The sequence below is a fragment of the Tamandua tetradactyla genome, chromosome 6 (assembly GCF_023851605.1).
Source record: "Tamandua tetradactyla isolate mTamTet1 chromosome 6, mTamTet1.pri, whole genome shotgun sequence".
NCBI classification, from domain to species: Eukaryota; Metazoa; Chordata; class Mammalia; order Pilosa; family Myrmecophagidae; genus Tamandua; species Tamandua tetradactyla.
In genome coordinates, this window is record NC_135332.1 from 30,586,934 (window position 1) to 30,605,051 (window position 18,118).

The window sequence follows — 18,118 nt, forward strand, 5'->3', positions numbered from 1 at the left end:
AGACTCAAGACCCAAGTCTTTTCTAACTCCAAAGCCCATGGCCTCTCCACTCAATGAGTTGCCTTTTAGAGAAGCCCAGCTCAGTGTTTCCTAGTGTCGGCATGCTTTGCCATGTTTGCTTGTATGAAGGGGCTTACAAAAGAGAAGACATTGTCCCTACCTCCCACCTAGCTAGGGACAAAGTGTGTTAATGAAAGGAATGAAGTCTAACACGCACCGTTGCTTCTGTGAGTGCAAAGGAAGCATTTACACAAGATGTCCCAATATAAGAACATTTGGAAGCCGAGAGAGGTGACGGGAGTGACACAAGGCTGAGAGCCTGGAGACCTGGATTCCACCCCAGCCTCAGCCCCCCGCCCACCCCCGCCACTGTGGGATGCTGCGCAAGTTCCCTTTCCTCTTTGAGCTTCCTGCCTGCCGAATGGAAGGGTTGCTCCTGAAGACCCAAAAGACCCCTTTTCAACCCTGTGCTGCTGTGATCTCAGTGGGAGTGGACTTAGACAGGAAGTAAGTGTTCAGCAGGATCTTGAGGAGGGAAGTGTCATTGCTACAGAAGAGGGAAATGGCATGTCACACCGAGCAGTCGGCAGAGGCACCAAAGGAAAAGACCCACTCTGTAGCCAGCAGGCTACAGATGAGACAGCAGGCTCATCTGTTCTTGAATGTTTGGGGAAGGTTAGGTTCTGCACAGTGCACAATGACGAACACTGATAGGTTCTCTGGGAGTCTGGAGCCTGCCTATCCCGGGTAGACATGGTCTTAACCAAGAAACTCCTCTGCCCAGAGCCAAATGCTCCCAGAAGCCCCAATTTCTGGATTCATTGCTGCATTTGTCTCCCTTCCTTGGCTGTGGCCTCTTCTTGCTTTGGAAAGACGGTCCAGTAGCCAACCCTTCCCTGAGGAGCAGAACAGGAACGGTTTTACCCACACTTGGAAATCCTCAGACCTCTAGAGAACAATAGGGCTCCCCATCCTCCCTCCCTCCTTCCCTCCCTCCCTCCTTTTTTGGCTACCCAAGTCCCCACCTTCTGCCTACTTCAGAATCATATGCCGGCCATGGGCAGCAGGGGCTGCAGATCTGTGTGCAGGGCCCACAGTCCAACTTCCTTTTGCTTCCTGAATCACCAGCGCCCTGGACTCAATTTAGGTCTCCGCTGACTATTACACTGGTATCTGACTTAAACCCCTCAGCCCTCCTTAGTGCCTGAGACTTTCAAATTCCAGGTTTCTTTCCTTTCACCAGTACCCCCACTCTTTTCCAAGGCCATCTAATCCCCTAAGTCAGGGGTCAGCAAATTGTTTCTTTAAAGGACAGATAGTCAACATTTTAGGCTTTGTGGACCACATCGCCCCTTTGTGACTACTCGCCTCTGCCGTTGTAGCATGGACGGGCATGGCTAGAGCCGGATAAAATGTTACATACCGACACGGAAGTTTGAATTTCATATATTATGTGTCCAGAAATCTTCTTCTTTTGATTTGTTTCCCAGCGATTTACAAATGTAAAAACCATTCTTAGCTTGCATGTTATACTAAAACAGATGGTAGGCTAACTTTGGCCCACGGGCCAGAATTTGCTAGCCCTGGACCTAAGTGTCTACTGTTCCTTCAGCCAGGCTTAGATGGCTGAAGCCTTTCCATGATCATGGCTTTTCTGGCTAATCTAGATAGTTTATCATGTCCTCCAGGGGATAACAGCTTGAAGTTCTCCCAAAGTAGTCTTGTCCTTTCAGACGTACTCTCTCACCAAAGTGGTTTCCCTGTAGGGTGCTGGAGAGACACACTACCTCCCCATCTGCCCAGTGTCACATGCAAGGCATACAGTCTTCCAACCACAAGCTCGTTTCCCCAGGTCCAATGCATGTGCATTCATTCTCTCCCCAGCTCTGTGAGTCTGGACCTTGCCCAGGCACCCTAGCCCCCACTGGCTGGGGCAGGCCACATCACTCCTTTTTCCTTCTCAGTACCAGTGTTGTCTGAGGTCTATGCAAAGGAAAGTTTGTAAGAGATGAGCCAGAGGTGAATTCTTAGAGAAGGGAGACTTTAAGCTGGCTTGAGCCAGAAGAGAGAGAGCAACTAAAGGATGGAGGGGAGAGAAGAGTGGTCGTCCAGACAGAAGCTGGGAAAGCAAGCTGTGGACAGGGTCAGCAGAGACAGAGCCCACATGTGTACGCCATGAAGTGAGAGTGGGTGAGCCTGGGGCATTGTCCGGGGTAGGACATGAGTGGATGGGTTGGTGTGCCTAGGTCTAGAGAATCCGAGCCAGAGAGATATCTGAATGTAGCTGGAGGTATCTGAATACATGAGCCTGGGGTGGGGGGACTAAGAGCCTCACCTTCCAGCCGTCCTTGCTAATGTCCGTCCATCACTCCCTATCTCCTCATCTATTCAGCCGACAAACACTTGGCAGTTCACACAGACTCAGGCACATTTGGCTTGGGAAAAAGACCAGGGATGTTTGGGGGAAAGCAGAGAAAGGGGGAAAGATGAATTATACAAAGATCCTGCCCTCCATCAGTTCAGAGTAGGAGATAGAATACGCATACACAAAGACACGCACACACACAGAGACACGCACACACAAGTAACTGCCTCACAGAAATGTGAATAGGAGTTCAGGCCAGGGAAGGGTCAAGCACTTCTGCTTCCGTGACAGAAGCTTTGTGGAAGAGAAAGAATTTGAGTGAGAACTCAAAGGATTGAGGGCATCTGGACCTGTGGTGTGTGGGGCGAGGGGCAGCCCAGGGTGAGGTGACACTGTGAGCAGAGGTGACACAGTGAAAGCATGGGGCGCATGCAGCGAGAGCGAGGAGCTCAGTCCGACACGTGTTCCCATCAGGCGTACAGGCCTCTCCTCTGAGTCAAGTCTCCGCCGTGAGTCTGTCTGCTCATTGCAGGTCACGCAGCAAGTCCTGGGATTTTCCTGCATCGCATGCCACTAGCCACTGCCCCTTTCCGTTTGCATTTTCAAACAACACTCCCCATCCCGCGAGGACCACGGGGTAGGTTAGTGAGGGCACACAGGAAAGTATAATGTTAGGCTAGAAAGGTAGTGAGCGGGAGGCAGCCCACAGAAGGCCTGAATGCCAGGGCAGGACATCTGTACTTTATCAAGTGTGCAAGGAAGGGCTGCTGTCGGCTTCTCAGCAGGGAGAGGATGAGATCCGAAGTTTGCAGTGGTGTGCAAGAATGGAAGGCCAAGGAAAGGCAGGGAAATCAGCTACAGCTTCCTAGGCTCTTTTCACCCATGTTATTTTCAGCCCCAGTGGGCGGCTTTGCGCAGTTACAGGCACACGGCAAAGGTCGAGGGGAGGTCCTAACTGCACCCCTGCTGACCGCTGGACCGTCCGCTTAGAAGAGCATTTGCTAAATCACGGTTTGACTAATCTTCTATTGGCTTTCCCGGTTTTTCAAACAAACCCACCTAGTGATGAAAAAGGGACCTCTCCCCATCAGTTCACACTGGCAGAATTTGCATAAAACTAGTAAGAGTAAGAAGAACGGCCACCTTTAAGGGTTATTCTCTCATCTCCCTGCCCAGGGCCCATGAACTCCTTAATAAGTGACCCCTCAGAGCTTGAACAAGGGAACTATTCAGCCTGACCAAAGGAGAGAGGGAGGAAAAGACTTCCTGCTCTCCCCTTTCCTGGTCAGGACAAGACAGGGCTTTTGGAATCCTGAGCTGATAAAGGACCTTTGTGGCAGCTTCTGAAGAAACCCTGAGGCCATCAGGGGACTGGGGGCTAAGCAACCAAACAGCCCTTGAACATTTGTGAAAAGAATTACTTGGCGGAAGTCAAGGCATAGCGGGCCCCTTGGGCTGGGACATGCCTCTGCCAGGATGACAAGCAGAAGCAGCAGGAAGCCTGAGGCGGTGCTGAAAGGACAGACCTGAACAAGGGGAACCCCAAGCTGTGGAGGGGAACGTCAGCCCAGGGCTCCCCTCCAGACACCTGGAGCCTGAAACCCAATCGCCAGTCAAACACAGGAAACACAACTGCTCTTTTAAAAAGGGTCTGGGGAAGACAGAGAAGCCCCTGACCCCACCCCACCAAAGGGTGTCCACAACAATAAATGGCAGGAATCGAGGAGGGTGCAGAGTGGAAGCTGGTCTGGAACTTATTTAGGAACTATGCTCTTTCTGCTCCAGCCTTCAGGGTGCTCTGTGAGTCCAGGCACCTCATCATTTACACTCCTTGCAATTTTTACAGCAAAAAAATAAAATTAGGGAGAGGTATCTTGAGATAAATGATTCTGGGGGAGATGGACTAGATGGGAGGTTCACAGGAGTATCAGAGAACAAGACTTTTGCTGGGGGTCTTGGGGTTCAGCTTATGGTCAGGCCCAACACACTCCTGTCTGCTCGTGGGGCTGGACTGGAAGGGACTGAAGCCCTGCTGAGAGGCCCTGGAAGGGGTACGGGGTGTTGGCAATGGGATAACTCAATCTCAGATTCCAACACAAATTTGTACATGGGGTCCCTTTCCCAGCTGACAGCTGGTCCTATCTGGGAAAGGAAATGCCTGGGGGAGGAAATTCAGAGTCCTCTTGAAGACTTCGCCTGCCTGCAGGTGCTGAGTTCAGGGATTAAATTGAGAGCAGAGGTTAAAGCACAGTCAATGCTCAGTTCACTCACTGCACATTGTTTCCCTTTTGTTCCTAAAATGGATATGAGGTGGGTTGACTGGCATGGTTCATCTGTCAGATTTTGGTCTGCTTTCCCCCTCTCCCCCCAAATGCCAAGTCATTTCAACTTCAGACAAAACAAAGCAGAAGAGGCAACAAATGGGAGATGTTATGTTCCATTTCGTTAGCACGTGCTTGTGTACACAAAGGATAGGCAATATAAACACACTGAGGAGGACCCCAAGCCATGTACCGCATCAAAGTCAAACCAGAGTGTGCTAGGGGCTATCTGCCACGCCATGTGTATCTTAATGTCAATCTATTCTTCCCATCAGGGAAAAGTGTTGCTGACAGTTGGTGGGAGGCCTATAGGTACCCAGTCAGGAGTAGTGTTTCCAAAAGTCACAGAAGGGAACGAACCTTTACCCTCTTGCCTCCTCCGCATTAAGAACCCATCTCACAACAAACTTCACCTGATACCACAGAGATTAATTTCAGGCTTCAGACAGATCTGGAACACAGCACAAAGCATTTCCTAAAACCAATGTGCTTTCTGCCTTGCCGGAGACTCTGGACCAGCTGGTGTTACATACGTGCACACCAACTACTAGAACGCTCTGTTCTGATCCCACAGCTCTCACAAACAAATCCAGAAGACTGAGTTGGAAGGTCTGGGTGTCATTTATTAACAGAAGTTTACAAACATCTGCTTTCCTCCCATGGTTGTTTCCTTCAAAGCACAGGCGCAGAGGCCCCAGAAGGGCAGTCTCTGAATGAGGGAGCAGAGAACTCAGGACGCACATGTCTTTGGCATGTTCAGCTACAGCAGGATGCAATCCTTCAAGCTGGAATTCCACTGAGTATTTGAGAGGAACCAAGGAGGGGGTGGAGAGTCTTCAACAGGGCTCACGTTGCAGTCCAGGCCTTCTGTCTCACTCTCTAAGTCCATCCCTGTTTGAGGACCCTGGGGGGCAGGAAAACCAGGCCCACCCACCTCAACAGGGGCAGAGGCTTCACTCCACGCCCAATTTGCATGCACCTGCTCTTGCTGGCCCCACAGTTAGAGAAAGTCAGCCTTATGGTAAGACACAGGCTACTTCCTGTCTGTCTCTTTCCAGCACCTCTCGTTAGCTAGAAACAGCTGGAACAACTAAGGTCTGCCTACTCGGTTCAGCTGCATGTGCCATCCTTCTCAAATCTTCTCTAAATGATAAGTTTGAGACTACAAGTTTACTCAAGCTGACACTGTGCTCCTCAATCACATACACTGCCCTGCCTTTCTTCTGCCAATCACCAGTGCCTAGGCAGGAACTCCAGCCCGCCTCAATTAGGGGACTCCAGGCCAGTCTGCGTAGGCACTTGGCAATTTTTTATAGGGAGGTGGGGGTGGATAAAAAGGTGAATGAATATGGGAAAAATGAAAAAGCTTCATCTGATAGAGTAATTAGAGATCTGAAGTGATTCAATTTTATTCCCTTCACTTTAAGCCAATCATGAAATTTCACAGTGATTTCTGGGGTGGGAGCCTAAGGAAGGCTATGTTAAGAATCAATGGGGCTGTGGCCCAGGCAGCCTGAGGTGGGACAGGCAGGGCAGGCCTCACTGGGGCAGCTGGAGGAGCAGTGACTGCCCAGATGGCAGGTAGGTGATGTTTCGAGAGCGAGAGAGCTGGTACGCAATGTCCTCTGCAGCTTCCAATTTGCGTAGCTCAATCAGGCCATCACCCGCGGTGGCAAGCGAGTTGGCAATCAGCTCAGCTGCCTTAGAGTCACCCTCAGCAGAGATGATGGCTGCCTTCTTCTGCTGCTCCGCCTAAGCGAGTAGAGGTGAGAGAGACCAAGATTAAACTTCTGGGCAGTACACGGCAGCCTCCAGCCTAGAAAGACCCGAGTAGGTAACTTCACTGCTTCCAGAAGGAAACAGGGATTTACTGATTTCCTTCCTCCTTCTGATGGAGTCAACAAGCACTTTTTCCACCCAGGCCTCCTCTTTTCATCAATGTCCACTTCTGATAATTGCAGGGATACATTTCTGTTGGCCCCATATATAGAGGCTCATTTCAAAGTCTTGTTTAATATTAATAGCAATGCAGGTTGGTTACCCCACTCTGAGCCAGGAGGACCCAAAGCCAGAGAAGTATAGCTATGGAGGAACAGTTTGCACATGCAAAAACATCCTTCATGGTGCCTATGAACTAAACTAGTGATTCCTCTAAGCAATTCCTGACCTGGAACCCAGCCGCCCAGCATGAGATCTCGGCTTTCCCTACCAATATCTACATGATGACATCTGTCTGCATGACTTGTTCAGCATCCAGTCTCTTTGAAATTAACACACAATTTTGAAGCTGCGAGGCTGTGTTTGCTCCTTCAACAAATGTTTATTGAGTACCTAGTATCACCAGACAGTTCTAGACTTGTTGTAGAATAACAGTAGATAAAAAGTAAAACCGTTCCTATTCCCACTGGGTTTATAATCTCCAAAATTAAATGTTGGCCCTCTTATGCCCAGTTCTAAGGGGTCTGAGATTAGGAAAGCTGGTGCGGGGTGGGGGCAGCAAGAATATACATTAATATACGTTTGCAAAGATCAGGAGACAAGGCTGCTATACAAATGTATCATGCCTCACCACACTGTCTGACACATCTGGATGAATTTAGCACTTGAAAAAAAAAAGACTCCAGATAGTACATCTGGAACAACGTTTGATTCTTTTTGCTGTCAGCTTTCACATGTAGCCAAGGTTAAAAATGACTTCCCAGTGAGGCCGAGGATATTCCAGGAGAAACATTTTTATTTGTAGGAGAGTGTTTTTGATCTTAGGGAAGTTGGGAAAAAATTACCCTTCAGTGATTTAAGAACATAACTTCACATATCCCTGACTAGCCCCCAAAGACTCTGGAACCAACTGCAAGAGTAAAGTCCCTTCAATCCCCTTCCGATTATCTCGGAAGAAGAGATGACAGATGATGAATTTCCAGGCCACCCAGCAAATGGGGAAGCTGAGCACAGAAGAAGGGGGAAGAGATTCCTGCCATCTGGGTGAACACTCACCTTTTCCACCACAAATCTGGCCCTCTCTGCTTCCTGCTGAGCCACCTGTTTGGCTTCCACTGCTTCTGTGAATTCCTTCCCAAAGGTCAGATGCGTCTAAGGGTGAGCACAAGATGAGGCAGTGTAATTGCTTAGACAGCGTTGCTGTGAGGCCCCCATGACTGCTGGAAGGAAAAGGCCGGGAATGGCTCTAACAGCTGGAGGCATCCGAGAGGCCAAAACACCTTCCACCTCCACATCCTTGTCCAAACTCAGTTTACACCTCGCATCCTTAGCTGCCCCAAACTGCTCCCACCCAGCATTTTGTCACCCTCAGTGTAGCGAGTTCATGCAAAAAGTGGCACCCAGGCTTTTGCTCAGGCACCCAAGTGCCAGAAGAGATCTACTCAAGAGACCACCCCCTCTAGGGAGAAGAGCTGGAGGTACCTAGGACCCCCACCACTGACTGGTGCTCTTCCAAGGTCCACTGATTCCCTGTTCAAAGCCCCAGTGGTGGCCAGATAGAAAACTGAGCCCCGGAGAGTGGGGGATGCAGCTGGTTCTCAGAGTTTCAGGAGCCTAACACTCTGCTTATGGATTAACCAGTCTACTTCTTTCTCACTGCACTTCCACCACAAAACAGCAAGAGGATGGGATGGTGGAACACAAATCATGGTGTTCTCTATGTGTGAGTGGTTCTGAGGGAGGGTTTTAGAGAGAAGGCAGGTAAAGTCATTGGTCAGAGTGTGGATTTAAAATTCCAATTATCCACAGACTATCCCTGACGACATATATGACTTGGCTGTGATGACCATCCCTAATGACGGTGCAAATAATGAGAACAGATCTCAAAATTCCTAATGCCCAGTCTAGAGTGAGTTACTTACTCATCAAACTTTTTATTAAAAATGAAGAAATAAAGGGAAGAAAAGCACTGGTTTTTCTATCAAATTCTATTTGTTTCATTTCCTCCTTCACCCTCTCAACCTCTACATTTTTTAAATATAAACAGTCCAAAACATCTTCTTAAGAGTAAATCTTGGTCCTACTTTCTTCCAGAATTTTTAACACCTCTAATTTTTAAACTGCAGCTATTATATTTTGCCTCTTCCATTTCTGGACTCTCATTCAAGGAAGGTTTGGGGAAGAAAATGCAGCCCTGAGAAATGAAAAAATGAAGTATGTAATTAAAGAATAAAATTTCACTCTAAAAAAGGCCAGCTGAGGGCAGCAAATTCCCCATGAAACCTAATTTTTTTCCTCACACCTCTTAGATAGGGTTTCTTGTGGTCAGCCCACATTTCCCAAGGATAGAGTATGTGGTTAAACTCTAGCAAAATGCCAAGCATCTTGTTAGGTTTTTACTTAGCATTTTCTCTCAGCCAACGTGTTCAGGCTAACAGCAACTGGGAGGGCCTGAGCCAGACGGCTGCAGTCTGGCATTATGCCCGCAGAGGGAGCCCACAAGTTCTTCAATTTCCAGCAACTGAAGCAAAGTAGAGCAGTGTCTGGCGGTTTAGTACTGGGTGTCATAGAGCATGACTGTTTAAACAGCTGCACAGATGATGAGGGGGAAATGGTGCCTTTCCCTAATGGTGCACGGGAGAAGTGAACAGGAAACATTCAACCTCCCTACCCGAACAAATCACTTCAAATTATTTTTCCCACAGAATTTAGAAACATGACCCTTTCCCCTCACCCTCCTCGATCTGAAATGCTATCCTGCCTGTATTGCTTTCAGTCTGAGTTATGACATTCAATATCACATAAATACATAGACTATAATGTCTCAAGAGGCTAAATTATGCCTCAGAGATGTCCCTTGCCCCCATACCAGGCTTTGGGGAACAGACCATTCATTTACACTCTATCACCTTTCTCTGGGGGTCGCCAGAACTCACTTTACTGAATTCTGCCCAGAGTGTTAGAATTCCCAGGGGTCAGGCAGCCGGGAGGTCTGAGCTAGGGAAAAAGATTATTTGAGCAGTTCTCTAGGCTCCAGCAGGCAGTTTCTTCCTGTGTCCAATAAGGTTAACACATTGCTTCCTGGGAAGCTTTGGGGAACACGTGCATTCTGGAGAAAGTGACAAGTCTAGTAGTTAGGGACCATCTGGGTTGGGCCAGAGTTCATAAGAAAAACGTGTCTGGCAGAGGGGGGGTAACAGAAACTTAAACAGAAAACAAACCCAAGGAGACCACTTCATGTTGTCAAGAAGCTGCCATGTTGACAAGTTATCTGAGAAGGTGGAAGGCAGGACCTAAGCGTTTATCCAGAAGTGAAGCCAGGCACCTGACTAAGAATGCAGCCCATTGCCCACAGGCTCCCTAAAGATCTTACCAAGGACACATCATCCAGGATGAGCCCAAACGTCGCCGCTCTCTCTGTGAGGTCATCGCTCACCTGCCTGGAGACCAGTTCTCTCTGGGTGATTAGTTCTCCAGCATCAAATCGAGCCTGGTGTCAAAGGGAGGGGCAGAGGAGCAGGTCAGGGTGAGGAAGCAGAGAGGGAACCAGCAAATTACACGGCCACGTTCTCATCAGTCCACTGCCAAGCTCTTCCTGCCACCAGGCAGTACAGTGGGGGTGTGCTCTGGGCTTGAGGCCGATGGGCCCCTGTTCACTCACCACCACTGATTTGAGGATCTCTGTAGTGATGGACGGCAACACACGCTCATCGTAGTCCTCTCCGATGCTGGTGTATATGCGGGGAAGCTGGCTGGCAACTGGCCGGAAAAGGATGCGTAGTGTGATGTTGACATTCTGTAAATCTTAAGTGAGGGAACAAGCACTGGAGTTAAATAAAAACCAAAGAGCATTTTATATAGGCTCTTCATATCCCCAAGTTGTCAAAATTAATAAGTAAATCTGATTATCTGACCTGGAGAGTAAGGACCAGATATGCATGGTATCAGATCTAAGAATTTCTTAAAAGTTTTTGGTGATAACGGCTTTTCCATTTTTCCTGAATGACCTCTGGATCAAGCAATTAAGAGTACATGTCCAATAGGTGCCACAGATTGTTTGCTACAATGAACATTTCAGGAAAACTGACAGACCAATACCAACACCAAGGTTAGGATAAAGCCTTTCTAGGGACTGGTCAATGGAGCTCAGGTCAGGAGTGTGCCCTAGAGAGGTCAATATGAGACCAGTGGAAACCGCACTGGACTAGCAGCTCCAAAACCTAGGCCATAGTTTCACCGTGATGTTCACTGATTACAAGGCCCTGATAAGTCTTAGCCAATCAAAGCTTGTTTCCTTGTCTGAGAGAATGGGAATGGTTTCAGCTGCCTCCCAGGACTTGCAGAAATGCTGGGGGAAACTGAAGGAGAGAACAGATATAAAGGCAGTCTATCAACTGCCTAACAGTTGCAAGTGCTTGTCAAACTCTTCTACAACCTGCTTCTCATTACTTGGTCCAGACGAAGGACCCAAGGTGAGATATGATACCTTCACTTGACAAATTCAAGTCTGCTCGGAACTACAGAGCTTGCCTCAAGTCATATACAATATGGACCAGGTGCCCATGAGATGGTCCTGAACCAGATACCAACACAGGTGGGAAAGCACATTAATACATGCAAGCCCTTGATCTCTGGATTCTCCCAAAAGTTCCTGAAGCAGGCATTCAACATAACCAGACAGCAATTACCAAGCGGGGGGGAAAAAAAAGAAATTTAAAAGAAGTGAGAAGTTTAGAAATAGGTTTTTAATTCTGGATTTTATGTTTTTCTATTATCCCCCTTTTTTTATTTCCTCTTTGTAGTAGGCAAGCCAGATTCTTTACTACTTTGTTTCCCTAGCCAGGAATTACAGAACAGGTTTTGAAATAGCAATATACCCTTCCCCTTTTTCTCTGGCAAACTTCTCACTCTTGAAAGACCCAGCTTTCAGCTCCTGGCAGGGAACCTCACCAGCTAGCCAAGGCAGTCAACGGCTCTTTTCTATGCTTCCACAAGACTGACTGACCTTGACCCCATTACTGATCACACTCTACTGTAATTGCTTGTTCACATATGTAACTCTCCAGCTATATTGAGATCCGGACCCCTGCTTTAGTCACCTCTGAACTACCTCCATCCTCCAACCCAGCACAAAGCCTGGGACACCACAGTAAGCAGACACACATGGAGGAACAGCACCACAGTCATCGAGTATTATCACAATAATAGGTCAGTGTCCACTGGTTTATTAATTACTACCATCTGCTACTCCATTTACTGCCTATGCACCTCCATGTGGAAGACAGGGGGAGAACAGTGGCAGCAATTCATTTTAAGCTCAGACTGGAAATCCAGTGGCGTGTACAGCCACCAGCAGACGGGTCCCAGGGAATGCGGGCCTCAGCCCATAAGATAACAATATGAGGTCAGCACTGTTAGAAGCTGAGACCTTGGAAAGCAAGGCAAATGGTAAGTCAGCTACAAAGGCAAAAGCACAGTGAGATTGGTTTATACAGTCAGTCACTCTGGGGAACAGTAACTGATGGGAAGGTTCAACCGAAGGGACCAAAGACACACTTAGATTTCTTTAAAATCAGGTTACTATGTAGCTCTTAAGAAGTACATTTGTATATTTCTCTAAATTTGTACAGTTATGCGTGTGCCATCTATGGGAGTCAGCTGCTCTCTTCCTTTACATATAAATGTCATTTTTTTTATGAACCATATAAAACTCTCTAGGGCAAATATGCTAGGTGTTATTATTCTGTGATCTTCCCTTCTTCTGGATCCTAGTGTCTCACAGATGATTCTAGATCTAACAAAAGAACACAGCACCCCTTCCAAACTCCCTTAGTTCACCTGGCACACAGGCAAGACTCACCTTTGCTACCAGTGATGACAGGCACATTACGTGGTCGAGAGCGGCAGTCAAAGATAATTGGTTTCTGTACCCAAGGGATGAGAAAGTGAGTCCCTTCCCCTACTACAATGTCTTGGACTCCACGGAACCGGTCAAAGATAACAGCTCTGTGTCCAGCATCCACTAGGAAGGAAGGATAACAGGTCAGAAAAACTCCCTAACCCTTTAGCCAAGAAGAGTATGTCTTTGAGAGATTCCTCGTGCTTTCTGTGCATTTATTAAGTCTTCTCTCTCCTGCTCTATCTTCCTGCACTTCTGGTCTCTAAAGGCTTCTAAATAGCTACAACACTAAGCAATCACTTCCTGTCCCATGTATCTCCCCTAGGACTTTGGTAATAGGATCTGCTCCTCAGAGTCCTTTCTCCTTGAAAGAAATCTGATTAACCATCTCCTCTGCAAGTCCCCAATAACACATTTCCAGGAATCACCTCCCAAAGTTCTTTGAAAAACTCACCAAAGTCTTCACTGTCATCATGCTCTACCATGCCTCCAGTGTAAGTTAGTGCTCCCATAAGCAGCACTCTCACCATGGGAATCCTCAAATTTAGAAGGCCCCATCCTTTCTTCCTAATACCTTGGCTTCTCTAAGGATTTTTAGGGGCTATACAGCTGTCTTGTTGATTCAGAGATACATTCAATGATAGTAGTAACTGTCTAGTTGTATAGGTTGTTGCCAAAAGGATCATAGTGTTAAGATACATCATATAAAGCAAGCAAGCTTTTCTGATCAGCTGCTTTCTTCCTCTGTTCTTTGGACTTTATGGATGGTCTAAATATCTCAGCTCTGAAAGCAATCTGCCTCATCATATCACTACACACGAGGTGGGTTGATCTACAACAGAATGTCAGAGTTGGAGTAGGTCTGAAGAGATAAACTACTTCATCTCCATTGCTTGATTAGTGAGGAAGCTGAGTCCTAAAGGGAAAGTGATTTGCCTAAGGTCGCACAGCAAAGCAGAAGAAAAACTGCTTAAACCCCTACTATACTGTTAAAAGTTGGGCAATGCATCTCAAAGGTATTTTTTCTGGTGCTACTCAACTGCAGCAGAGTGAAAGCTCCTGCTCAGGACAAGCTCATCAAATGGGTCAGAAGTACTTGTTAAGTTATTTCACATGCAGGTAAAAGAAGAGAACAAATGAGCTCTCCATTTCAGCTAGCCAGTGAAATCCTGGTACTCGGCTAACATATACTGGGGAGTGCAGCATCACTTGAAATCAGCAAAAGCAGCAACCAGCAACAGGGTGGGAGGCTCTTTTTAAATTAAGGCTCTGAGAAGAACCTATGGCCCAAAGAACCCAAGACTCTGGTAACAAAGCATGGTATGGGACAGAGGAGGTCAGCCCTCTTGGCCACAAGCATTCAGAAACATCAGCTATAATCAGGAAAGTCACAAGGTCTATGCAGGGCAATGACCCACCATCCCCTACTGTCTCACCATTATACAAGGCAGAGTTCACCACGCCTCCTGCAACAGCTAAGGCCAGGCCAAACTTGCCGATGGACTCAAATACTTTGGCAGCCATGTCTCCTTCTGCTGGACCTTGTCTTTTAGCTCACTCACTCCTAAGGGGGGTAAAAACAAAACAAAACAACTTGACCCCCAAATCCGCAGAGACAGTCAATCATCTATGAGGCACAGCATTCACTTCTCAAGCTGGCTACTTATTCCCCCACTCATAAGAGTTCTAACTCACCTGCAGAGGGACACAACTCAACAGCCTGGAAAAGTGTCTCAGCAATTTCTCTGCTTTTCCCTTTTTCAGTGCTATCACTTAAAGGAAAAGGCTCTGGAGCATTCTGTTCAATAATGGGAACATGAAGTTAAAAAGGTCGAAGAATGGGCTTGATACCACCAAGAACTTTTAGCTCCACACTAAAAAGTCCTCCCATTCCGAGGACAAGTAAGCCCCAAGAGGAAGTCTGTATAGTTGGTTCTGTGCAATTCTGGTTTGGAAAAACAATTAAAAGAATATGCTTCATGGCGATCCCAACAGATAATATTTATATCAAGGAGTGTTCTGAGGGCAATTTAATTAATCCTCATTAATTAATCCTCACAACAATTCAACGATTATAGATGAGGAAACTGAGGTATACAGAGCAGTTACAAGAGCCCCAAATCATACAACTATTAAGTGGTGTAACAGGATTCAATGGGGTTCAGCTTCAACCTTCCCCATATTGCTTCTCAACATCAAGCATTAATAATGCCATTTTATTATGGAAGCAGGAAGTTGATGACATTCTGGGTCCAAGAGAATGGAAAAAACAATTTGGGCATAAAGACTATAAACTGCACAGCCAGAAACAGCTCTAGTTGAGGAGGGAGGGCAGGACTGACGCGAAGTGGGTGGGAGCACAGGTCATCCAACCAGAAATGACTCCAGCATTTTAACTTTTAATACCCTGACCCAACGTCGACGTTCACCACTGTCTCAAATTCTTCCTCCCTCTCTCTCAGACCCCAAATCCTTTAAACTACCTTTATCTCTCCTCGAGCATTTAAATCTTCCTCCCCCGGGGCCACGATACCCAGTCCTTACCCCTCGGTCTTTCCATTTCTAATAGTCTCTGGATTATTCCTCACCCTGCCCCCATACACACCTCCCTTAACGCAACCCTTAGCTCATCCCGGGCCCACCTTTTTTTCCCTCCCTCACGAGGCCGACCCGCATACGCACCCCGCTCTCCCGGTACGTATGGAAAGACAGAAGGATTAACAAGACGCCGAGACAGAGGCCTGAGCCACAGCGCACAGTCCTCACCTACTTACACTCTGACCTCCACATGAATTCCCCAGCCACACACATTGCGCGTGCGCCCAGCGGCCACCCCTTCTCCGCCCCCTTCCAAGATCTGTGCCCCCGATTGGAGGAGAAGAACGCTATGTATTCTGGGAAGGGTGGTTCGCAGCCTTACCAGACTTCCTCCCCTCTTCCGAGGTGGACTATAATTCCCTTCAGGCCATGCAGCCGCAGGCGCGCGCAGAATAGCCGTTTTTCTTTGGCGGTAATTGCGGGGAAGTTGCCGCAAAGCCTTTTGGGCTCTGTAGTTTCTGGGGGATGATGCACGTGCCTGTACTGAACCGATGCTGGAACCTGGGGAATGGAGAGGAGCTTCAGGACCAAAGATAGGGATAAGTGGCTGCGCCTGCGGCTAGTGGCGCGGCAGGGTAGGGGCAGATTTATGGCTAATGAAAGAAAAAGAGTGGGCATCGTGAAGAAAGTTGTGGCGAATTAACTGGTGGCAAAGAGACCTTGCGGGAAGCTGAGGTACCGTGTTCTTCCCCAGGCCCAATCTGGAAACTTTCTCAGAATTGTGGGAGATTGGTTACCAGAGACAGAGGCAGTCTTAGAAACAAACCATCTACTCAGCACAACAGAAGTATGAACCCACTAGCAATTCCTGCCTAATGATCAGAATATGGGAGCAGGAGTTGTTTGGGGGCCACTAAAAGGGAATTTGGGGCTCACTGACGGAGTGTGGGAAATGGGAAGAAGTACAGGTCTGTTTATTCGATAGTCGAATATCTGGGGCCTACCAGGATTACTGGGGCTTGTAACAATGTTTAAAAACTCCGAATATATAAAGAAAACCTCAAAGGCAAAACAAAAAATTAAAACAACAACAAAACATCTGAACTAGAAAACTAAGGCGCGGAATGAAGACGGGATTCATTCAAGGTCATGTACCTAGTTAGCAAAGGGATTCAGTGTAGAGTCCAGGACAGGATTTTTAAAGTACGTTTTATTTGGAAAAGTTGCAAGAATAACAGAAAAAAACGTGTAATCTTTATTTAGATTAACCTTTTGTTAACATTTTGCTCCACGTGCTTTTTATCATTTGTTATCTAATTTTCTTTTCCTAAACCACTTGGGAGTAAGCTGCATACCTCACGGTCATTTATCCCTAGAGTATAAAGTGTGGATTTTCTAAGAATAAAGGTATCCTTTTACATAACCTGGGTAAATTTAACACTGATATAATACTTTAATCTGCCATTTACATTTTGTCACTTAACAAAATAGCATTTCCCCTCCTTCCCTGGCAATTCAGGATGCAGTCTAAGAAAAGATGCTGCTTTTAGCTCTCACTTCTCTTTAGTCTCTTTTAATCTGGAAAATTTCCTCAGCCGTCTGTTGTCTTTATTACTTTAAAAAATTAATTTTTAATAGAGAAATCGTATGTTTACAGAAAAATCATGCAGAAAATATACAGTTCTCATATTACCCTACCCCTACCCCCAACACACACACACGTATACACTGCTGCCTGTTATTAACACTGCTTTCAGTTCTTTGGGGAATATACCTAGAAGTGGAATTGCCAGGTCATATGGTATTTCTGTTCATAACTTTTTGAGGAACCATCAAACTTTTCAACAGAGGCTACAGCATTTTACATTCCACCAGTAATTCCTATTTCTCTACATCCTCTCCAACACTTGTTATTTTTCGAGTTTTTTTTTTTTTAATTGTAGCCGGTGTAGTGGTTGTGAGATGGTATCTCCTTGACGTTTTGATTTCCATTTCTCTAGTGGCTAATGATATTGAATATCTTTTCATGTGTTTATTGATCATTTGTTTATCTTTGGATAAATGTTTATTCATATATTTTGCCCATTTTTAATTGTACTGTTTGCCTTTTTGTTGCTGAGTTGTAGGATTTCTTTATATATTGTGGATATTAAACCCTTATCAGATATGTAATCTTCAAACATTTTTTCCCATTGTGTAGGTTATCTTTTTACTTTCATGGTTAAGTCCTTTGATGCACAAAGTTGTTGTTTTTTTTTAATTTTGATGAGGTCCCATTTATCTATTATTTTGTTGTTTGTCCTTTTGTGTAACATTTTATTACATTTTAAAAATAGAGAATGCTTCTCATTTTGGATTTGTCTGATGTTTTCTCATGTAATCATGAGAAAATTCAGGTTTTGCATTTTTAGCTGGGATTCTATATACATGTTGTTATGGACACCTAATTTTGATGCACACAAGCCCATTTCTGGTCTGTAACAGAATTAGAGTCCTTTAACTTCATTTTCCTACAATTTTCTCCTCTCCTCTGCCCCTCTTCCCTGCCCCACTCAATACAGTCAGTCAAATGACCAGAAATATCCACTCAGTGAATATTTCAGATGATGTGTGTTTATCATCAAAAGCGCAAAGGAGGGAAGTTCTATGAGAGCTGGAAATCTAATCTATTATCTTCATTCTTCTGTTCTCAGCACCTACAACAGTATCTGGCACCCAATAACCCTCAATAAGTGTTTGTTGAATAACTGAGTGATGGAGGGCATTAAAGGGAAAGTGACTGGTTAGTCAGGTTGTGAACGGGAAAGAAGCCAGGATGCTTCAGAATCCTGCAAAATTACTCTTGATATCATTTGCTTCTAATCCAATGTCAATCTCAGGAATGCTTAAAATATTAAAATTAACCAATTTTTATAGAGTGCTTTATAATTTTCAAGTGTATTTATCTAAAGATCCCACTAGGCATTATCACCATCTATTAATCACATTTTACAATATGGAAACTGAGGTACAGAGGTTAAATGATTTGCTCATGATCACTAACTTAGTCTGAACCAG

General features: G+C 46.1%; 1 protein-coding gene across 6 annotated transcripts; it reads right to left on the minus strand.

Annotated features, from left to right (window-relative positions):
• Positions 1–5,288: 5,288 nt before the first annotated feature.
• PHB1 (prohibitin 1) lies at positions 5,289–15,539 on the minus strand. Of its 6 annotated transcripts, none has more exons than XM_077164702.1 (8): positions 15,290–15,357; positions 14,219–14,321; positions 13,960–14,087; positions 12,485–12,646; positions 10,286–10,428; positions 9,998–10,114; positions 7,681–7,776; positions 5,289–6,438 (listed from the first exon to the last, which is right to left on the minus strand). In XM_077164702.1, exons 3-8 carry the CDS (start codon positions 14,045–14,047, stop codon positions 6,226–6,228), a joined length of 819 nt encoding a protein of 272 aa, XP_077020817.1. In that variant the 5' UTR covers positions 14,048–14,087; positions 14,219–14,321; positions 15,290–15,357; the 3' UTR covers positions 5,289–6,225. The 6 variants fall into 6 exon arrangements, with proteins under 6 accessions (XP_077020817.1, XP_077020816.1, XP_077020818.1 ...); XM_077164701.1 differs by having other exon boundaries at positions 15,206–15,325; XM_077164703.1 differs by lacking the exons at positions 14,219–14,321; positions 15,290–15,357 and adding an exon at positions 15,444–15,539.
• Positions 15,540–18,118: the final 2,579 nt, after the last annotated feature.